This window comes from Homarus americanus, unplaced genomic scaffold (assembly GCF_018991925.1).
Source record: "Homarus americanus isolate GMGI-L3 unplaced genomic scaffold, GMGI_Hamer_2.0 scaffold32583, whole genome shotgun sequence".
NCBI lineage: Eukaryota > Metazoa > Arthropoda > Malacostraca > Decapoda > Nephropidae > Homarus > Homarus americanus.
Genome location: NW_024713129.1, coordinates 5,648,248 through 5,672,632, shown reverse-complemented (window position 1 = coordinate 5,672,632; position 24,385 = coordinate 5,648,248). Strand labels below are relative to the sequence as shown.

At 50.9% G+C, this 24,385-nt stretch overlaps 1 protein-coding gene across 1 annotated transcript; it reads left to right on the top strand.

The window, feature by feature from the left end:
• The first annotated feature begins 7,316 nt into the window (after positions 1-7,316).
• LOC121866032 (proline-rich extensin-like protein EPR1) lies at positions 7,317-20,913 on the top strand. The gene is made up of 8 exons (XM_042365617.1): positions 7,317-7,354; positions 10,846-12,657; positions 12,740-13,800; positions 17,924-17,940; positions 18,152-18,217; positions 19,401-19,614; positions 19,912-19,985; positions 20,854-20,913. The coding sequence occupies exons 1-8, from the start codon at positions 7,317-7,319 to the stop codon at positions 20,911-20,913; spliced, it is 3,342 nt and encodes a 1,113-aa protein (XP_042221551.1).
• The last annotated feature ends 3,472 nt before the right edge of the window (positions 20,914-24,385 follow it).

Here is a 24,385-nt window from a genome sequence, read left to right as displayed (position 1 = left end):
TGTGTGTGTTGCATCGCGGTGTAGGTAGACAGGTAGGGGTGAGAGGGGAAGAGGGAAAGAGGGAGAAGATGGAGAAAAAAGAGGAAGGAGAGGGAGGGGAAGGGAAGAGAGGGAGGGAAGGGAGGAGGGAGTAGGAGAGGGAGGGGAAGGAGTGGGGAGGGAAGGAGAGGGAGGAAGGGTGTTAAGTTCATGGCAGGAGGCGTGCAGAGTCGTGTTCACCTGGTGTATATAGCGCCTGTCACCCGCTGTTGGCCTTGACGGTGGCCACTGTGCGAAATATTAGAAGAAAAATATATATGTAATGAGAGAGACACACACACACATATACACACACACACACGCACCCAACACACACACACACGCACACACACACATATACACACACACACGCACCCACACACACACACACACATGAATGATGGCATTGTAAGCATGATATATAACACCATATTGACCATCACTGTCGTTAAGAAAAAACAAGAGTAACAATCATCCTAAACTAACCTAACGTAACCTAACGTAAACTAATCTAACGTAAACTAACCTAACCTAACGTAAACTAACCTAAACTAACCTAACGTAAACTAACCTAACGCAAACCAACCTAAACTAACCTAACCAGATACCAGATGAACAACGATGTTATTGAGAAATCCGACTGCGAGACAGATTTAGGAGTAATGATAAGCAGAATCTTAAGCCAAGTAAGCAATGTGTATTTGCTGGAAACAAGGCTAATAAAGTACTTGGGTTCATACAAAGGAGTGTTGGTTACAAGACTAGCGAGGTCATCTTAAAGCTATATCTTGGGCTTGTGAGACCCCATTTGGATTACGCAGTTCAATTCTGGTCACCTTATTACAGAATGGATATAGAATCCTTGGAAAGAATCCAGAGGAGAATGACAAGACTAATCCCGGGCATTAGGAACCTTGAATACAGAGACAGGTTAAGCATCTAATCTGCACTCCTCGAGAGACGTAGAGTGAGGGCGACATGATAGATGTATAAATGGAAGTCAGGGCTAAACAAAGGGGACATACAAAGGTACTCAAACTATCCAACCAGGAGCGAACTCGTAACAATGGTTTTAAATTAGACAATTTTAGATTGGCGTGAAATTGGTAAACACTGGTTTGAAAACAGAGTAGTGGATGAATGGAACAAGTTACCAAATATCATCATTAACTCGAATAGGCTGAATAGCTTCAAACATAGGTTGGATGCTTATGTGAGCAATAGTTGGGTATAAACAGGACTGTCCAGTATGGGTCAATAGGCCCGCTGCAGTTTCCTCCATTCTTATGTTCTTATGTTAACGTAAACTAACCTAACGTAAGCTAACCTAAACTAATCTAACGTAAACCAACCTAACCTAACCTAACGTAACCTAACCTAAACTAATCTAACGTAAACCAACCTAACCTAACCTAACCTAACGTAAACTAACCTAACCTAATTTCCCTTCAAAAAGTATATAACAATTATTAAACATGTTTATGACATAACTACCCCAAAAGACCAACCGTAATTATCTAAACACATTACATTTATCTTAATAATTACCAGGTTAGGAATTACCGCGACAGACAAACACCTGGACAATAATTTATTACCTTAAGATTATTACTTGTCAAGGAGGAAAAAGAAAGGAAGAAAAGGAAAGAAGGAAAGGAAAGAAAACATTGCAAATTTAATTTATATTTCTTATCTTTTCAATAAAACCTCCATATAACGGACTTCTTTCTTGACATAACGGTGGGTTTCATACTTAACAGACCCTCGATATAACGGACTTTCCTCTCTAACCTAACCTAACCGAACCTAACTAAAGTCTTCATGATAAACTAACATAATTGAAAGTAACCTAACCTAACCTAACCACCCCTAACCTAACCTAACCTAACCTAACCACCCCACTCAGTCATCCAATCAGGTCACCAATATCGAGTAAGGAAGGTAAAAATAAACAGTCCAGATCATTCGCTGAAATATGAAGCAGCCAGATGGACAAATTATAAATGATATCAAGGAATAAGTGTGTGTGTGTGTGTGTGTGTGTGTCCAGGTATCGATACTCGTGAGTTTGGGGAGGAGGCGAGGAGGGGAGAGGCGAGGGAGGGAGGGAGAGGCGAGGAGGGCGGGAGAGGGGAGGGCGGGAGAGGCGAGGGAGGGGAGAGGCGAGGATGAGGGAGGGAAGGAAGAGGAGGTGGAAGATGTAAAAGGAAGGGAGGAAAGGAGGAAGGAAAAGAGGGAGGAGAGCGATTCACTTCACCTCACACTAACTGGGTGCCTGCTCGATTCACGCCACACCCCCGGATACTCACACACACAGCGCACCTGGTCTACCACACCTCACCACACACACACACCACACCTGGTCTACCACACCTCACCACACACACACCACACCTGGTCTACCACACCCCTCTGCTACACACACACACACCACACCTGGTCTACCACACCTCACCGCTACTACACACACACACACTACACCTGGTCTACCACACCCCTCTGATACTGCACACACACACACTACACCTGGTCTACCACATCCCTCTGATACTACACACACACACTACACCTGGTCTACCACACCACCACACACACACACACACCACCTGGTCTACCACACCCCTCTGATACTGCACACACACACACTACACCTGGTCTACCACACCCCTCTGCTACTACACACACACCACACCTGGTCCACCACACACCTCACCGCTACACACACACACACACCACACCTGGTCTACCACACCCTCTGATACTGCACACACACACACACCACACCTGGTCTACCACATCCCTCTGACACACACACACACACTACACCTGGTCTACCACACCTCACCGCTACTACACACACACACACTACACCTGGTCTACCACACCCCTCTGATACTGCACACACACACACCACACCTGGTCTACCACACCCCTCTGCTACACACACACACACCACACCTGGTCTACCACACCTCACCGCTACTACACACACACACACCACACCTGGTCTACCACACCTCACCACACACACACACACACTACACCTGGTCTCACCACACCCTCTGATACTACACACACACACTACACCTGGTCTACCACACCCTCTGATACTACACACACACACACTACACCTGGTCTACTACACCTCTCTGCTACTACACACACACACACACTACACCTGGTCTACCACACCTCTGATACTACACACACACACACTACACCTGGTCTACCACACCTCACCGCTACTACACACACACACTACACCTGGTCTACCACACCTCTGATACTACACACACACACACTACACCTGGTCTACCACACCCTCTGATACTACACAGACACACACTACACCTGGTCTACCACACCCCTCTGATACTACACACACACACACTACACCTGGTCTACCACACCTCTTCTACTATACACACACTACACCTGATCTACCAACCTGGTACCCCTCAAGGTGGAGTACTTAGCCCCATTTTGTTCAATGTTCTTAGAATGCATTATTAAATTTAATACCAGACAACCCCAGCAATATCTCAATCAGCTATGCTGATGATATTCTTATACATACTAAAACTCATCGTAAAATGCAAACCACCCTGAACCATGTATACGCAGCCTGTGAGAACCTCGGTCTTATTATTCCACTGAGAAAACTAAGGTGTTCAACAAACAAGCTGGTAACCGCAAACGCGGCCCCGCCAAGTTCAAGATAGGTAACAACACTATTGACTATGTTTCTTCTTTTAAATATCTTGGTGTTTCGTCCCTTGTACCCTACCTGCCATACAACAGCTAACCCGCCAATGTACTGACAGACTGAGACCTCTTAGAAGTGTAGCGGGGTACAGCCCCATTATGGTGCTAATATTAGAATTGTTAAAACAATGTACCTAGGCTATATAAGATCTCTGATAGATTACCACGCACCAGCCCTGGTCATTCGTGACAGGAAAGGCGTTGACAAGCTCGAGAAAATGCAAAATAAAGCCTTCAGAATTATCCTAGGATGTCCCATGAACACTAAAGTACTTAATATGAGGAAAGAACTAGGTATACCCAGTGTTAAAGATAGAATAATTGAAGTCAACCTCATGATAGCCCTGAGGCTTCTGCGTGGTGATCCTGATAACATTGTTTCTTAAAATTGCTAGAATGTATGAACCATGGGACTGCTGAGTCTAAATGGATCAAAACTACAGCTACACATATGAAGATATTTGGACTAGACCACCTGTACAAAGTTGAGACACAACAGCGCTTCCTGCCACCCTGGCGGACAGTTCCCTTCGATATCACAATACCGACGTATCCGCCTAAAAATTAATTATACAAAGTATTTATCTCCAACACACTGCCAAAGTGAGAGCTCTTGAACACATACACACTCTACAGACAGATAATATCACACAGACCATCTACACTGATGGATCTCAAACGCCTGTGGGAGGGATGGAAGTGCTATTGTGACTCAACCTGACAGTAATATAATTGAGAAAGGAGTTAGAATTAACAACTGGGCATCCACTCTACAAACTGAATTAGTTGCCATACTCACAGCTATTAAATTCATTGAAACCACTGTCACTACAGTCTCATCATCACTGACTCTATCCTCACTACTTGCCCTTGACACCCTCAACTCAAGTTGTCACGCTCTTGTCTCTGAAGCCAGACACAAATATGCGTGCCTTGTTGACCGGGTGTCAAGGTCAAACTGTTGTGGATCCCTCTCACATAGGCCTCATAAAACATGACAGAGTTGATGCCCTCGCCAAACTCGCGTCTAACAAAGACACCGTTGAATACAATTTGGGTCTGTCAAAAGAACCCTTAAACTGTAATTAGAAAGAACCTATTGATGAATTTAACGCAAGTAGACAAGTGCAAACAGGCACTAGTCGATCCATAGTTTACCATGATGAGATGTATCAAGTGAAACATGTATATGGAGCAAGTAACAAGATCACTAGATTACAAGATGTTGTAACCGCTAGATTAAGGTTAGGATATAAGTACTTTTGGCAGTATGTTCCTCAAACAGATGTAAACAAGACTAAATAAAAGTGTGTGGCCAGATATATGGCCACACACCTGAACACTACGTCCTCGACTCTGTGAAGTTAGAACCCTTTAGGGACAGGTCCAAGCACACTGTGCGTGAAATGGCACAACACTTCATCTCTAATGGCAAGATAGCCGACATATTAAGAGTGTATCCACTTTTTGCACTTAGTAACTATATCAGCTATCATGTATAGAACCAAATAACAATGTGCTTGAATACTTCACGCAAACGTGAATAACAAAGTGTGCGGCCAGACATACTGCCTCCACACGCCTGTACTCACGCATTTGTGAAGGAGTTACCGTGTATAGAACTAAACAAATAATGTAATTGAAATACTGTGTAACATTCAGTGCCATAATATCCTGACAACGGGGTTAATTATTATGACTCTCCACACCTCTTCTACTACACACACACTACACCTGGTCTACCACACCTCTCTGATACTACATACACACTACACCTGGTCTACCACACCTCTCTGATACTACATACACACTACACCTGGTCTACCACACCTCTCTGATACTACATACACACTACACCTGGTCTACCACACCTCTCTGATACTACATACACACTACACCTGGTCTACTACACCTCTCTGATACTACACACACACACACTACACCTGGTCTACCACACCTCTCTGATACCACACACACACACACCACACCTGGTCTACCACACCCCTCTGATACACACACACTACACCTGGTCTACCACACCTCTGATACTACACACAACACTACACCTGGCTCACCACACCTCTCTGATACTACACACACACTACACCTGGTCTACCACACCTCTCTGCTACTACACACACACTACACCTGGTCTACCACACCTCTCGGATACTACACACACACTACACCTGGTCTACCACACCTCACCGCTACTACACACACACACTACACCTGGTCTACCACACCTCTCTGATACTACACACACACTACACCTGGTCTACCACACCTCTCTGATACTACACACACACTCACCTGGTCTACCACACCTCTCTGATACTACACACACACTACACCTGGTCTACCACACCTCACCGCTACTACACACACACTACACCTGGTCTACCACACCTCTCTGATACTACACACACACGCACTACACCTGGTCTACCACACCTCTCTGCTGCCTCCTCTTGGGTACAACACCTGACGACTGGGACAATTACTCCAGGTATACCCGCTACCACAGGTGTTCCATCTACACCAAGGCTGCTAACATATTGGTAATTATTTTAGGCTTTATTCTAATCTACCTTAACCTAACCTTACCTCATCCAAACTAACGTAACGTAACGTAATCTAACGTAACGTAACCTAACGTAACGTAACCTAACCTAGCGTAACGTAACTTAGCGTAACGTAATCTAACCTAACCTCTTACAAGTTACTTTCGTGTCTTTAAAGTTGGTTAGATGGAAGAAGCTTCACATCTAACGAACTGCTCGATATAAAGGATTTTCCTCACCATATAGTCCGCTAAATAGAGGTTTAACTATACTTACTGTCTTTCATGACGACCTTGTCACCCTGGCGAGTAGATCATCAACCATATTCGTAAGAAGAACAGATACCAGACGCTAGTGATGCAGGAGAGCAGGTTAGCAGCTGACCACACCCAGGACCTACCACACCCTCCATCAGGATGGCCATACAGGCGGTCGTTAACCTGAGTGTGGTGGCCACAAGTCTTTAATTTATGGCCACATTAACACTATAAGACAAGATACAGTGAACACATGGGTGAGGTCCTTAGTTAAGCCGCTGCCCCGACTCCCAACACTACACTACACGGGAGCAGCTCACCATCTGACAGAACAGTACAGCACAGTAGTAGGTAGTGACGGCCTTGGTCACCATGACGCCCTGAGTGACTACTGTACTGCACCCACTAACACTCACCACACACACCAGACTTAAAGGCTCTGGAAAAACTCTCTCTCTCTCTCTCTCTCTCTCTGAATATTCTTCTTTTTTTTGTTTTTTCCTTTTATCTCACTTCTACATTAATTTTCTCCCTCCTCGTCGTCCTCCTCCTCCTCTGGCACCATCTCCTTCACCTCTACCTCTCCCTCCTCCTTCACCTCTCCCTCCTCCTGTTTTTCTGCCCTGACATCAATTCTTCAGACATTTCTCGCCCGACGTCCTCTCTTTGACCGCCTCGACCACCACCCAGATTAAATCACTAAATATAGAACATGCGAAACAAGGTCAAGGTCACGACTCTTGTCCGTCCGTAAGCTTAAACTATCGTCGTCAAAGGGTTAAACCATAGTCAAAGTGTTAGAACTACCATCGTCGCCAGAGTTAAATCATCGTCAGAGGGTTAAATCATCGTCAAATGGTTAAATCATCGTCGCCAAAGGGTTAAACCATCATCATCAGAGGGTTAATTCATAGTCAAAGGGTTAAACCACAATCAGAAGGTTAAATCATCGTCAAAGGGTTAAGCCATAATCAAAGTGTTAAATCCTCATCAAAGGGTTAAACCATCATCAAAGGGATAAACCATAATCAAAGGGTTAAACCATCATGAAAGGGTTAAACAATAATCAAAGGGTTAAATCATCATCAAAGGGTTAAACCATCACCAAAGGGGTAAACCATCATCGTCAAAGGGTGTAGACATAATGGGTCTGTCAGTATGAGAAAAAAACTTATCGAGAAAGAGTCAAGACCTGGAGGCCGTGAGCTAGATTACAGGGGTTAGGATTTAATTAGGTCAATCGATAGACTAGAACAGGTATGGAAACATCCCAGGTATAATGAATACCAGGAATTATGGGTACGGTTTAATGGATGGAGAGAGAGAGAGAGAGAGAGAGAGAGTAAATATGACTACTAACATATAACAGGATTTAATCTACCGTAATTAAGGTTAAAGTCAGGTTGTTAAGAGTTAGTTTACCTTGTTAATTAACTCCAGTTAACCACGAGACGGACGGACGGACGGACGACGGGTACACACACACACACACACGAAAACTATTTTGATAGTAGAAGCCGTCGAAGGTTTGTGAATCTTTTGACGTCCGTTTCCATATTGATGTATTTATTTATTAATTTCATCTTCTGCGTGTGTGTGTGTGTGTGTGTGTGTGTGTGTGTGTGTGTGTACGAATATCAAACCAAGTAAACAATGTGTATTTGCTCGAAACAAGGCTAATAAAGTACTTGGGTTCATAGAAAGGAGTTACAAGACTAGCGAGGTCATCCTAAAACTATATCTTGCGCATGTGAGACCTCACTTGGATTACGCAGTTCAGTTCCGGTCACAGTACTATAGAATGGATGTAGAATCCCTAGAAAGAATTCAGAGGAGAATGACAAGACTAATCCCAGGCATTAGGAACCTTGAGTACAGAGACAGGTTAAAGCTTCTTAGTCTGCACTCCCTCGAGAGACGTAGAGTGAGGGGCGATATGATTGAGGTGTATAAATGGAAGTCAGGGCTAAACAAAGGTGATATAACAAAGGTACTCAAACTATCCAACCAGGAGGGAACTCGTAGCAATTGTTTTAAATTAGGCAAATTTAAATTTAGGCGAGAGATAGGTAAACATTGGTTTGGAAAAAGAGTAGTGGAACAAGTTACCAAACATCACCATTAACTCGAATACGCCAAACATAGGTTGGATGGATATAAGATTGGGGTTGGGTGTAAACGGGACTGCCCAGTATGGGCAAATAGGCCCGCTGCAGTTTCTCCTTCTGTTCTATGTGTGTGTGTGTGTGTGTGCGTGTGTGTGTGTGTGTGTGCGTGCCCTGGTGCTCCTGCCTTTAATATTAGGTGACTCAGGTGGGCAGTGACAGACACCTGCACACCGCCAGGTTGTGTCGCGCCTCACAGTAATTTTTAAGAACGGTGAGCGAAAACCTGCTAGGAGTTGTTCTGTTGGTCGAGAGCGCAGAGGTGAGGTGAAATGAGGTGAGGTGGAGAGGTGAGAGGAGGAGGTGAGGTGAGGGAGAGGAGTGAGCTGAGTGGGAGAGGGAGGTGAAGGAGGTTGAGGAGGGAGGTGAGGTGGAGGTTAGAGGGAGGGAGGGGAGGAGGTGAGGTAAGAGGAGGGAGAGGAGGTGGAGGTAGGGAGAGGGAGGTGAGGGGAGGAGGTGAGAGGAGGGGGAGGAGAGGTGGAGGAGTGGAGGGGAGGGAGGTGAGAGGAGGGAGGTAGGGAGGGGAGGGAGGAGGGAGGGAGGGGTGAGAGGAGGGAGGTGGAGAGGGAGGGAGGTGAGGGAGGGGAGTGAGGGGAGAGGGGTGAGGTGGAGAGGGGTAGGGAGGTGAGAGGAGGGAGGAGAGGTGAAGAGAGATGAGAGGAGGGAGGGAGAGGAGGGAGGTGAGGGAGGGGAGGTGGGAGGAGGGAGGTGAGGGGAGGGGGAGGTGAGAGGAGGGGAGGTGAGGTGAGGTTAGAGGAGGGAGGTGAGGTGAGGTAGGAGGAGGGTGGTGAGGGGAGGAGGTGGGAGGAGGGAGGAGAGGTGAAGAGAGGTGAGAGGAGGGAGGGAGAGGAGGAGGAGGAGGGGAGAGGAGGGAGGGGGGAGGAGGAGGAGGTAGAGGAGGAGGTGAGGGGGAGGTGAGGGAGGGAGGGAGAGGAGGAGGGGGTGAGGGGGGGAGGTGAGAGGGGAGGGAGGGGAGGAGAGGAGGGAGGTGGAGAGGAGGGAGGTGGGAGGGAGGGAGGTGGGAGAGGAGGGAGGTGGGAGGAGGGAGGTGAGAGGAGGGAGGGAGGTGGGAGAGGGGAAGAAGGGAGGAGGGGAGGAGGGGTGAGAGGGAGGAGGGAGGTGGAGAGGAGGGGAGGGAGGAGGAGGTGAGAAGGAGGGGAGGGGAGGGGGAGAGGAGGGAGGGGAGGTGGGGAGAGGAGGAGTTGGAGGTGAGAGGGGTGGAGGTGGAGGTTAGAGGAGGGAGGTGGAGGTGGGAGGTAGAGGAGGGAGGGTGAGGGAGGTAAGAGGAAGGGAGAGAGGGGAGGTGAGGTAAGAGGAGGGAAGTGAGGTGAGGAGGTTAGGGGAGGAGGAGGTGGGAGGTGAGTAGGGAGGAGGGAGGTGAGGTGGGGAGGGGAAAGGTGGGGTGAGGGAGGAGGAGAGGTAGAGAGGTGAGAGGGAGGGGAGGGTGAGAGGAGGGAGGTGAGAGGAGGGGAGGGAGAGGAGGGAGGTGGGAGGGGAGGAGGGAGGGGAGGGGAGGGGGAGGGAGGGGAGGGGGGAGGAGGGAGGTGAGAGGAGGAGGTGAGGGGAGGGAGGTGAGGGGAGGGGAGGGGGAGAGGAGGGAGGTGGGAGAGGGAGAGGTGAGGGAGGGAGGGGGAGAGGGAGGGAGAGGAGGGAGGTGAGGGGGAGGGAGGTGAGAGGGAGGGAGGTGGAGAGGAGAGGGGGAGGGGAGGGGAGGTGGGAGGAGGAGGGGAGGTGGGAGGGGAGGAGGTGAGGGGAGGGAGGTGGAGGGGAGGGAGGGGGAGAGGAGGAGGTGAAGGGAGGGAGGTGAGGGAGGAGGTGGGGAGGGGAGGGAGGTGAGGGGAGGGAGGGGTGGGAGAGGAGGGAGGTGAGGGGAGGGAGGTGAGGGGGGAGGGAGGTGGGGAGGGGAGGGAGGTGAGGGAGGGAGGTGAGAGGAGGGAGGTGAGGGGAGGGAGGTGAGAGGAGGGGAGGTGAGGGGAAGGAGGTGAGGGGAGGGAGGTGAGGGGAGGGAGGTGAGGGGTAGAGAAAGAGATAAAAGAGAAAATAATGAGACTTGGAATCATTGAATGACGCTCCCAGCTCACGCTACTGCCCCTGGCCGAGGCACACCGCCCCTGCCTGGGAGGCACACCTGCCCCCTGCCAGGTACCGCCCCTGCCGAGACCGCCCCGCCAGCACCCCCTGCCCAACACCGCCCCGGCCGAGGCACCGCCCCTGCCCGAGGTACACCGCCCCTGCCCAGGACACCCCCCTGCCCGAGGTACACACCCCCCCCTGCCCGAGGTACACCGCCCCTGCCCGAGGTACACCGCCCCTGCCCGAGGTACACCGCCCCCTGCCCGAGCGGCCACCGCCCTGCCCGGGGGTACACCGCCTGCCTGAGTACACCGCCCCCTGCCCGAGGCACCCCCCTGCCCGAGGTACCCGCCCCTGGCCGAGGTACACCGCCCCCTGCCCGAGGTACACCGCCCCTGCCCGAGGACACCGCCCTGCCCGAGGTACACACCGCCCTGCCCGAGGTACACCGCCCCCCTGCCCGAGGTACACCGCCCCCTGCCCGAGGTACACCGCCCCCGCCCGAGGTACACCGTCCCCTCCCCGAGGTACACCGCCCTGCCCGGAGGTACACCGCCCCCGCCCGAGTGACACCGCCCCCGCCCGAGGTACACCGCCCCCGCCCGAGGCAACGCCCCTGCCCGAGGTACACACCGCCCCCTGCCCGAGGTACACCGCCCCCGCCCGAGGTACACCGCCCTGCCCGAGGTGCACACCGCCCCTGCCCGAGGTACACCGCCCCTGGCCGAGGTACACCGCCCCTGCCCGAGGTACACCGCCCCCGCGCCCGAGGTACACCGCCCCTGCCCGAGGTACACCGCCCCCTGCCCGAGGTACACCGCCCCCTGCCGAGGTATACCACCGCCCCTGCCCGAGGTACACCGCCCCTGCCCGAGGTACACCGCCCCTGCCCGAGGTACACCGCCCCTGCCCGAGGTACACCGTCCCCTGCCCGAGGTACACCGCCCCTGCCCGAGGAACACCGCCCCCTGCCCGAGGTACACCGCCCCTGCCCGAGGTACACCGCCCCTGCCTGAGGTACACCGCCCCTGCCCGAGGTACACCGCCCCCTGCCCGAGGTACACCGCCCCCTGCCCGAGGCACACCGCCCCCGCCGAGGTACACCGCCCCGCCTGAGGTACACCGCCCCGCCCGAGGTACACCGCCCCCTGCGAGGTACACCGCCCCTGCCCGAGGTACACCGCCCCTGCCCAGGGTACACCGCCCCTGCCGAGGTACACCGCCCCTGGCCGAGGATCACCGCCCCCGCCCGAGGTACACCGCCCTGCCCGAGGTACACCGCCCCCTGCCCGAGGTACACCGCCCCGCCCGAGGTACACCGCCCCCCTGCCCGAGGTACACCGCCCCCTGCCCGAGGTACACCGACCCCTGGTCTGAAGCACACCACCCCCTGCCCGAGGTTCCCGCCCCCGGCCGAGGCACCGCCCCGGCCGAGGTACACCGCCCCGGCCGAGGCACACCGCCCCTGCCCGGGGTACACCGCCCCTGGCCAGGGTACACCGCCCCCCGCCCGAGGTACACCGCCCCCTGCCCGAGGTACACCGCCCTGCCGCCGAGGCACCGCCCCCCTGCCCGAGGTACACCGCCCCTGCCCGAGGTACACCGCCCCTGCCCGAGGTACACCGTCCCCGCCCGAGGTACACCGCCCCTGCCCGAGGAACACCGCCCCTGCCCGAGGTACACCGCCCCCTGCCCGAGGATACACCGCCCCCTGCCCGAGGTACACCGCCCTGCCCGAGGTACACCGCCCCTGCCCGAGGTACACCGCCCTGCCCGAGGTACACCGCCCCTGCCCGAGGCACGCCCCTGCCCGAGGTACACACCGCTCCTGCCCGAGGTACACCGCCCCCTGCCCGAGGTAACACGACCCTGTCTGAAGCACACCACCCCTGCCGAGGTACGCCGCCCCTGCCCGAGGTTCCCCCCCCTGGCCGAGGCGCGCCCCCCTGGCCGAGGTACACCGCCCCCTGGCCGAGGTACACCGCCCCTGCCCGGGGATACACCGCACCCTGGCCGAGGTACACCGCCCCTGCCGAGGCACCGCCCCCTGCCCGGGGGTCACCGCCCCTGCCGAGGTACACCGCACCTGCCCGAGGTACACCGCCCCTGGCCGAGGTACACCGCCCCTGGCTGAGGTACACCGCCCCCGGCCGAGGTACACCGCCCCGGCCGAGGCACACCGCCCCTGCCCGAGGTTCCCGCCCCCTGGCCGAGGCTGCCGCCCCGGCCGAGGTACACCGCCCCCGGCCGAGGTACACCGCCCCCTGCCCGGGTACACCGCACCCCTGGCCGAGGTGCACCGCCCCCGCCGAGGCACACCGCCCCTGCCCGGGGTACACCGCCCCCGGCCGAGGTGCACCGCCCGCCCGAGGTACACCGCCCCGCCGAGGTACACCGACCCTGGCAGGTACCGCCCCGCTGAGGTACACAGCACCCTGGTCGAGGTGACACCGCCCCGGCCGAGGTACACCGCCCCCTGCCCGGGGTACACCGCCTGGCCGAGATACACCGCCATTCCCCGAGGTACACCGCCCCTGCCGAGGTACACCGCCCCCTGGCCGAGGCGTACACCGCCCCGGCCGAGGCACCGCCCCTGCCGAGGTACAGCACCCCTGGTCGAGGTACACCACCCCTGCCGAGGTACACCCCCCCTGGCCGAGGTACACCGCCCCCTGGCCGAGGCACACAGCACCCTGGTCGAGGTACACCGCCCCCGGCCGAGGTACACCTGCCCCTACCCGAGGTACACCGCCCCCTGCCCAAGGTACACCGCCCCTGGCCGAGGTACATCACCCCTGCCTGAGGTACACCCCCTGGCCGAGATACACCACCGCCGAGGTTCACCGCCCATGCCCGAGGTACACCGCCCATTGCCCGAGGTACACCGCCCCCGCCGAGGCACGCCGCCCCCTCCCCAAGGTACGCCGCCCCCAGCGAGATACACCGCCCCCGGCCGAGGTACACCACCCTGCCTGAGGTACACCGCCCTCTAACCGAGGTACACCGCCCCCTGGCGGAGGTACACCTCCCCTGGCCGAGGCACACCACCCCCTGCCTGAGGTACACCGCCCCAGGCCGAAATACACCGCCCCTGGCTAGGCACACCACCCCCTGCCTGAGGTACACCTCCCCTGGCTGAGTACACCATTCCCTACCTGAGGACACCTCCCCTGGCCGAGGTACACCACCACCTTACCCGAGGTACACCGCGGCAGGTGATAGACGTGTGTACAGAGTTTTGACTGTGTCTGAACACGTCATAACGAATATAAAGCATCAGAGTTATTACCTGGGAGAGACAAACACAGGTGAGCAACATCCTGAGGTGAGTCCCCCGCCAGACAGGTAAACATCACAGAGCTCTCAGGTGATTTACACACACGCACTGCAGTGGCTCGGGGAGGGGGAGAGGTGTGGTAGGGGGAGGGTATGGTGGGAAAGGAGAGGGAGGGGGAAGGGAGGGTGGGGACAGGTGATGGTGGAGTGAAGGTGAACGTAAGAGATGGAGGATGGGAGGATGTCGTATTTTTTTTTTGTGTGTGTGTGTGTGTGTGTGTGTGTGTGTGTGTGTTTGTTTACGATCAACACGCTTCACTCTCCTCTCAGTAACTCTCACTCTCTGTAGGTGAAGTGACGACTGTGTGTGTGTGTGTGTGTGTGTGTGTGTGTGTGTGTGTGTGTGTGTGTGTGTGTGTGTGTGTGTGTGTGTATGTAATATATATATATAATAATTAACGGTTTATTGAAGAGCAGCGTAGAAGGCTGAAAATATACAGTTACATATTTGGGGAATGGGTTACGAATTACAAATAATATACAAGTAACATAAATTGATACAAATAGATATATAATAACTAGATGGGGGAAGAAACAAACTACAGTTCATTTCAACATAGTGACAGTGCAGTGTGTGTGTGTGTGTGTGTGTGTGTGTGTGTGTGTGTGTGTGTGTGTGTGTGTGTGTGTGTGTGTGTGTGTGTGTGTGGAGGAACAACCATTTCAATTTCAATAGTTTATTCCTTGATAGAGGAAGCGGGATCCTAGTGCTGTCACTAGGTACCCCTGTACAATAACACCAGAAGCATCTGGCAAGTGTAACAAGTATATACAGTATAAATATTATAAAGGGGCTTACTAAAGCCTAAGGAAGGAAGGATATTCCTTTAACACATTATCAATATTATTTACAACATATCTGACCAGTATGGGGAGGATCATCGTGTCTCCGTCAAGGGGTCGGGGAGTGGTGGTCCAGCAGGCGTCACGGAAGCGTTGTGTGTGGGGACATCTTAGGAGTTAGTAGACAAGGGCGCGGCTGTCGGGTCTTCTGCATAATGCACAAGAGCGTTGCTCAGGGGATGCGGGGATACCAATCTCCCAAGCAAAGTCATACCCAATGATGATACGGGCAGCAATCACGACCTTTTCCGCGACCCTTTCCCATAGACGTACGAGAGGTCAGGAAGTTTACGGAGGACATAGTACCAGGTGGGCGGGGAGTCCAGGGGGATGGCTGCTTCTCAAGCTTCTCTCTGTTTGCGGCGAATTTGGGTCCTAAGCTGTAAAAGTGTTCGAGGAACAACATAGTCAGGTGTGGCCTTGTTACAGCCAGTCTTGGCAAGGCCATCTGCTGCCTCATTCCCCAAGATACCGACATGACTAGGTATCCATAGGAATGTCACAGGACAGCCTGCATCCTGAAGAGTGGATGTTAACCCTCGTATTCGGAGGATGAGGTTATTTTCCCCTGATCCAAATGCGATCCCGCCGAGAGCAGACATGGAATCGGAGCAGACAAGCAAGGGGCAGAAACCATCTGCTTCTTCCTCAGCGAGAAGGGCAGCAAGGAGGACTATTAGTTCAGCCCGAGTGGAGGATGCCCCGTCAGAAACTCTGAGAGAAAGTTTGATAGGCTCAGGGGCATCAGGACGGGAGATGTAGACACCAGCCCCGGCCCGACCTGTAGCGGGGTCAACAGAGCCATCAGTGTAGAGGACGACCCTACCTGGGGACCAGTGGGCGATCCTGGAAAGGTGGTATTTGCAGAGAATAACAGGGTTCACGTGGGATTTCGGGAGCGGTCCACCGAGGGCAATCACTTCAGGTTGAAAATCCAGCAAGGGAGAAGGAGACGAACAAACAGCAGGGGTGACAACAATATCAGGCAGGGGGTCGTGTTCCTGAAGGGCTCGGACAGCAGGAGTCAAGTTGGCTTGGACATAGTTGCCCCGAGGATCCCGTAGAATGGAAACAGTAGTTTTTAGGTAAAACTCCTGGACACGATCCTGTAAGGGGGGAAGACCAAGTTCGGTATATAGAGAAGTAGAGCGTGTCCACTGAGGAGCCTCAAGGATGATACGAGCAGCTTTCCTCTGGATAACTTCGACACGGTTGACAGCAGTCCGACTAATGTTGACTAATGTTGACGAGGGCAGGGGCGGCGTAGTCGACACAGGAGCGGACAAATGACTTGTACATGGTGAGAAGTACAGGGATGGTGGCACCAAGGGAACCCCTGCACATGGTAGAGAGGGGTACGAGACGCCGAAAGCATATGTCTCGAAGATAGCGGACTTGAGGGATCTGACAACGTGTGCGAGTTACATACACACCAGGTATTTTGTCTCATTAACCCAGTCCAAGGGTGTTCCTGATAAGAGAAGGGGTGGAGGTACAACACGACCGTGCCACATGGCTTTTGTTTTCGCAGTTGAAAGAAGGAACCAAGTGAATCACTCTCTCTGGAGACCAGTTCAAGGGCTTCCTGCATGCTGAGGTAGTCAGGGGCTTGGAGGAGGACATCGTCGGCATATCCTGAGTGGACAACTTCTGTCGGTCACGGGAGAGATGCAATGGAGTGCATGAGAGTGTTAATCAAGGTGGGACTCAGGACTCCACCTTGAGGGGTGCCGAGGTTCATTTCTTGAACAGGAAATATAGAGCCTTCAACGCAAACCCGGGCCTGACGTCCAGTGAGGTAAGAGGCGATCCATCGAAGAAGTCTCCTTTTAACCCCTAACCGCGCAAGTTCAGCTAAAATGAGGGCAGGCTGAGCCGTATCAAAGGCTTCCTTGATATCAAGGAAGACGGAGACGCAGGGCAGTCTGATTTCAATAGAAAGAATCAATGGAGTGTGCTGTGCTGCGATGTTGTATGAAACATTGAGGGAGTTGTGGAAGCCGCCTGTGGTGTGAAGAAGGCGACGATGGAGTAACCTCTCCATCATCTTGCAAACACAGGAGGTAAGACTAATGGGTCGACATTTCCCAGGATCTCCCGGCTTAGGGATGGGTATAATAGTGGCATTTTTCCAGTTAGACGGGAAAACCCCATGTTCATAAGACATATTGCAGAGAGCGAGCAAGGGGCCGTTAGGAATATTAGTACAGGTTATCTGAATCATCCCCAGGAGAGGTGTCTTTTCTAGAGCGACGAGCACTGTCAAGCTCGAACTGTGTGATGGGATGATCAGTGGGGGCAGGGGAGGTAAGAGCAGCACGAACAACAGGCTGAGACGCATCGATGCGGGCCTGCACTGCCTCCTGCATCGGATCTGGAAGTGCCTCAGGGGAGGAGGCTCGTGCCCAGTCCTCCATTAAAGAGCAGGCAAGGGAGGCGAGGTCAGGGTGGGGAGGAGGCCTCCGTCGAGTACCCCGTATAGCATTAATCCGATTCCATTCATAAGAGGGTGACGACTGGAACGATAGAGACCCCGTGAAGGATAGCCAGTCCGCCTCACGAATCCGACGACGCTCCCGAGTTACAAAGGAGCACCAGTTTTTGAAGTCTTCTAAGACCTCTGGAGAGTGAGACCTCCGTATGGGAGAGTGGAGATCACGGGTTACCTGCCGGAGATGTCTCATGGCAGGGATACGATACCAGTAGTTGGTGGCACTTATGGGGTGACGGGGAGGGCGTGGAGGGGCAGCGTGATTGACAGTCATACAAGGCATCAACAAAAGCAACAAACCAATAACGCTCCTATGAGCGTTAACACAATATAAATTCATGGTTTTTTTTATTCCCTTAGTGACTCAGTGTATTGCAATAAAGAACTACCTTACCATTCTTTTTCCAACAGTTTCTCTAAGTACTTTGGTGTGGTAGTAATAATTCACTTTGCAATTGACAGTTTTGGCATATGAGATTTTTAAGGTTTTTGTTTTCATTATACTATAGATGGCAAGTATCAAGGGTTTCCATATGTTTAATGGCAATGTTGATATACAGTACTGCACACAGCCATTCTATATTTTGTCTACAAGTATGGTAGAATCAAGTGTGAATACAATGGTTTTGTGTATCCAAGATTTCAAACAAATTGAAGAATGCCATTACCCCAGAAACTCGTCGTATCAAGGAAATGGTTCACCAAGTACCCTGGGAGATCCCTATCAAACATCTTCGCCCTGTTCTCCCACAACTACTCGACATGGAGCGCCGCATCAACCCGGTCTCCAAACGCCCTTCCAACGAACTCATCGGCTGATGGGTGGGCCCCCTCCCCCCGAAGGTGAATGTAGGACCTAATCACACTGTCCTCTCGACCGATTTATCAAAACCCCGAAAATCTGTGGTCGTCGCCAATCGTCGGAACACCGCACCTGGGAGTGCACGAGGATGGTCGACTGCAGTTTCTGTGTAGGTCTTCACGACACAGTGGAATACAAATCGAAAATTCAAAACAAAATCCCAGTTGCTCCACGGTGTATCAACTGCCATGGCAGTTACCACGCCTGGAATGAACAAAAGAACATAAGAAAATATGGAGTCTGCAATAGGCCGGTTGGTCTCCGGTGTGAGATGAAGAGTCGGTGGGGATAGACAGGGCTACGGAGGAGGTACCAAATTCTGTTGAGGATATTGGAAAGGGAGGAGTGGGAGAGCGAGGGATGCATCCTCCATCTCAGGAGAAGGAAGGCGGCGGGTCACCAGGGCTTGCAAAGTGCGCCCCTGTTGCGTCAAGGTGTCCAGAATGAGTTGTTGTTGCCTCTGCAATGTCGCAATTGTCTCCATAAACGAGTTGAGTTGGGCAGAGAGAAGGTTGATTTGCTTGGAGTGGCGATCTAGACAGAGAGTGATTGTTTCCATAGAACCAACTTGGTGTACCTCTGCAGGAGCTGGAGGTGGCGGCGAGGATTGGCGACGACCCGACTTGGCAGGTGGTGGTGGTGGCGACGGAGAGGGGCGGTGAGGGTTCAGGTGAGCAAGAGGTGATGGTACTGGTGCTGGTGATAGACAGCTGGGGTCCGGGTGGGCAGGAGGTGGTGGTGACAGGGAGGAAAGGTGAGGACTGAGGTGAGCTAGAGGTGATGGTGCTGGTGAAAGACTGCTGGGGCCCCGGTAGGCAGGAGGTGGTGGTGACTGTGTGTCAGGGCCGGCAACGACCTTGTTCCAAGAACGGTAGGGAGAGGGGTTAAGTCTCGTTAATGGGTTAATGGCTTGCATAATGGTCAAGTTTGAGTAGGTAAGGGTAGGTGAGGTTGAGATAAGTTTGAGAGATGGAAGGAGAGGTTAGGTTAAATTGTCTTACTAATGCAGGAACTTATTTTTTTCAGCATGAAGTCCAAGAAGCTTTGGACGCCTCGGAGGTAGCGAGAGTAGGCAGAAACCATAGAGGTGGACGTACTAGACGCATACTTAGGCAACAACTCGATCCTGTCGAGGTTTTCACCGACGACGAGTTTTTGGAGAGGCATCGGCTCTCCAAACAGTGTGTTGCAGCCTTGTTAGAAGAAATAGGACATCTTCTAGCTTGCAGAGACAGGAGAGGTAAGTGAACATGACAATGGTTCAGACAAAACATGTAGTTATATTGAATTTTGGGTAACAGAATAATTGAAGTTTTTGCTGAAAATTATGTGAATTGGATCCCAATTGTCTTCATTTCTGTCCCACCCCACATTGGAAAAATCAGCGATGCCAATCCGTGTTAAAGAGACTGGTATATATTCATTTACCGTATATAAGCAAAACCGTGTAAGATGAATCAGTGTATAACGAGGAATTATTGTACTTAATTTTCAATCATAATTTATCCAAAAATAATTTGTAAAAATGTATTTCTAGGTCTCCGAATATCACCAAGACAGAAGATATTGGCTGCACTTCGTTACCTGGCAACAGGTGATTTGCAGGCGACTGTTGGAGACATGACTTTGAACACCTTCAAAGAGATCTAGATACCTTACATGAGTGGTCAGTAGACTGGCAAATGAATTTTAATACTGATAAATGCAAGGTACTACAGATAGGGAAGACGAATACAAACTTTAAGTATAAACTAGGTAACACGGAAATAGAAAACTCAGATTGTGAAAAAGATCTAGGTGTATGTGTTGGCAACGACTTGAAACCTAGAAAACAATGTACAGTATTAGCGTTCGCAACAAGGCAAACAGGATTCTTGGGTTCATATCTAGGAGTGTGAGTAACAGAACTGCTGACGTTATCTTGAAACTTTACCTAGCATTAGTGAGGCCACACATGGATTATGCGGTTCAATTCTGGTGTCCTTATTATAGAATGGACATAGATTCTTTGGAGAGAGTACAAAGAAGAATGACAAAAATTATCCATAATATTAGAAACCTTCCATATGAAGAAAGACTGAAAAGCTTAGGCTTGCATTCATTAGAGAGGCGTAGAGTTAGGGGAGATATGATAGAGGTGTTCAAGTGGGTAAGTGGGATTAACAAGGGTAAAATGGAAGATGTTCTGAAGCTCAGTAATAACGAAATAACTAGAACAAGTGGCTTTAAATTAGATAAATTCCGATTCAGAAAGGATATAGGCAAGCACTGGTTTGGTAATAGAGTTGTGGATATGTGGAATAGGCTACCGAGTGCTATAGTAGGATCGGGGACGCTAGGGAGATTCAAGACGAAGTTGGATAGGCACATGGAAGTGCTGGGATGGGTGTGAAAGGGATCTGCCCTGTATGGGCCAGTCGGCCTCCTGCAGTATCCCACTTTCTTATGTTCTTATGTTCTTATGGCGGATATGTCACAGGCATGTGCTTGTCAGTCCATCAAGAGAGTTACCCGCGCCATCGCCACCATTGTACCATGATACATCCGGTTCCCTACCCAAGCAGAGGGGAATACTACCATATTCATCTGGGTCACAACTTTATTTTTACCGCGAGTAGAATTTATGGTTAACGTACTTGCTACATTTAGTTTTTTAAGTGAATTAAGAGTTCGGTACTGTCCTTTCAACTATTTAATTCGTTAACCATAGATTCTAACCCGTGATATATATATATATATATATATATATATATATATATATATATATATATATATATATATATATATATATATATATATATATATATATATATATATTGGTAACCACAAGGAAAAATAACAACACGAACTTCCCAAGAGCTTTCATGTAATTCACATCTTCAGGGGTGAGTGCAGACTAAAAAGTTATACTTGACAAGGCAAATATATACAATAGAGGAGAGCGAGATCAAGTCCCTAGGGGACAGCAGGTGTCCACAATGTTCCAGTCATAAGGCAGTGACCCTTACTAATCCTCTTAATAAAAAAAAAATTGACCATGCCATCTCTAAGCACAGCAGCTGTCCGTAGTAAGGTCATAGGGTAAGATGACCCAACTTTCTCACTTGGTTACAAATCAACTTTATCACAAAATTATCCAGTTTGTACATACCATCATTAAAATTCATGTTGACAAATTCGGTATGTTTAATGAGACTGGATTCTATAATGTTCCTACTGACAATTGAATTACAAGGTAATATTGAGGAGGCAATGCTTATTATCTCTGTTACGAGTTGGGGATTTAGAATATGGTTAAAAGTCTACCCAGATCCCAACAGGTAACAACAATAATAAAAAAAAAAGACAATCGGACTATAAAAGGGTAGACAAAGGATGCGAGTTTTCGTTGTGTATAATAAAGTACCATAAATCCCAAAACAAAATATTCAGCTTATAAATTACCCTTAACCAAACTTAACCTAAACATTAACAGTATATACATATTAATACAATTTTGAAGCAAGTGGACGTGGGGGAGGCAATACAAGATACAAATACTTAAGTGAGGAGCTGAGATGGCTGACGAGTAAGGCTGAGTATTGTAGAAGACGGTAGGTAGTCACTGCACCGTAGGTTTAGAGGATAGATGATCCTGTGGTCACTTCCCAGAGCCAAGTGCTCTCTCCTCGAATTGGAGCTCACAAAGAAGACTTGGAGGAAGTGACGCAACAACCAGGATATGGAGAAGGGAAACCCCGGAGTGGTAACTAAGACGAGTCATACTCGTGTCTCGTCCCTAGATGGCGTTGCTCGTGGTGCTGGGTAGGTAGATCAAGACAATAGATGGCGTGGTTCGTAGTGCTGGGTGGAGGGGTTCGTAACACACCCCCCCTCCAAAGACCTCCGTAGCGCGGGCGCGAAGGAGGTGATCACCTGGTGCGTCTGGAGAGTAGCTGCTGCATTTCCACTGGAGCTCGGGATAAGGAGTCTGCAATCAGGTTGTCCACCCCCTTTATGTGCCGGACTTGTAGATTATAGGGCTGGGTGAGGAGAGCCCAGCGGAGGATTCGCTGGTTGGAGGTCTTGTTGGTTTGGATGAACGTGAGTGGGTTATGGTCGGTGAAGACTAGGGTTGTTTGTGGGCAAGACTGGAGGTAACATTCAAACTTCTTTATTGCCAACACCAGAGCCAGGGCCTCCTTCTCTATGGTCGAGTAGTTGGTCTTATGTTTTTTCAACTTGGCGGAGTAGTATGCCACAGGGTGAAGGACATCAGTGGTTGGGTCGGGTTGTAGGAGCACAGCCCCAACTCCGACACCACTAGCGTCGATTTGCAGATGGAAGGGCAAGGTGTAGTCAGGGGGGTGGACTATAGGCTTGGAGGCAAGGAAGGCTTTGAGGCGGTGGAAAGACTGGTCGCACCTCTGGTTCCAGATGTAAGGGACCGCAGAACTGGTAAGGTCTATGAGGGGTCCGGCCACGCTGGAGAAGTAGTAGCCGCACATCCCCAGGAAGCGCATGAGTTCTTTCCTCGTCCTTGGAGTGGGGAAGGATAAGATGGCTCTAACGTTTGCGTCCTTGGGTCTCACCATACCATGCCCAACGATATGTCCCAGGTAAGTCACTGATGCCCGGCCAAAAGCAGATTTAGCCAGGTTTATGGTGAATCCAGTCTCTTGCAGTCGTGCAAACAGTATCTCCAAACGCACCAGATGTTCGTCCCAGCTGTCCGACACCACCACCAGGTCATCCAGGTAGGCGAACGTCCCACCTAGGTCCTGAATAAGGTAGTTGATGGCCCTCTGGAATGTGGCCGGAGCATTAGAAAAGCCAAACGCCATAACCAAATATTGAAAAAGACCAAATGGAGTTATAAATGCCGAGATTATTTTTGCCCTATCCGTGAGTCCCACTTGATAGTATCCTTTCAATAAGTCCACCGTACTGATAAATTTGGCACAGCCTATGCTGTCTATTATATCTTCAATCAAAGGTAAAGGGTAGGAGTCTGAGACAGTGACCTGGTTCACTTTACGATAATCGGTACAGAAACGAAAAGTGCCATCGGGTTTTGGAATGAGAAGGCAAGGTGAAGCCCAGGGGGAGGTACTAGGCTCAGCTAAGTTATGTTTTAACAAAAAATCTACCTCCTTTTTCATAATCTCTTTTTTTTGTGGATTTAGTCGATAGGCTGATTGCCTAATGGGTTGTACATCATCTGAGATTAGCTTAATATCATGTTTAAGTATATTGCAAAACCCTGGGAGGTCTGACGTGACTTTAGGAAATGTTGATAACTTAGTGAGATCTTTTGCTTGAGATGGATTCAGAACAGAAAAATACTCATCCAAGTTGTTGAGTATGTGACTGTTAGCAGGGTTCTCTTTAGGTAGAGGGAAGTCTAAATTCTCCAATAGATCCATGTCATCTGTCTCCGGCTCCGGCCCTGACAAAACCGTTTGCAATACAGGTAGGCTTATAGCCTCTGGGATGTCTTCCTCTGACTGCCTGGAATGGTAAAGTTTCATGAGATTAATGTGAACAAGTTGTGAATCTTTTCGGCGATCAGGAGTATGGACTATATAGTTGAGGGGAGATAGTTTATTAGCATTGACTTGAAAGTTTTGATGGAACCGTTCCAAGCAACCTTGGGACGGTGGGTGGTAAGCCGAAGATGTACAATGGTCCACACTGGGGTCTTTCATCACCTGTTTGAACAAAGATGGATCAGATTGTTGGGCTGTAATGAGCTCATCCTTACTAATGGTCTTATTGTACAGATCTTCTGTGGGTAGTAAGATATTGGAGGTGGTTTCAAATGAAGAGGGCCCATTTCGCACACTCTGTGACCGGGTGACAGCACAAGATGGGAAAAGATGAGGAATAGTTTCTTTAAGGTCAGTGGTGGAGTTGACAGGTAAGGGAGAGTCGACTGTCTTTATGTTAGGAACCACTAGATCTCCTACCAAGTCATTACCCAATAATAAATGAATGCCGCACACAGGCATTGGGTCTTTCCTTATGGCTAC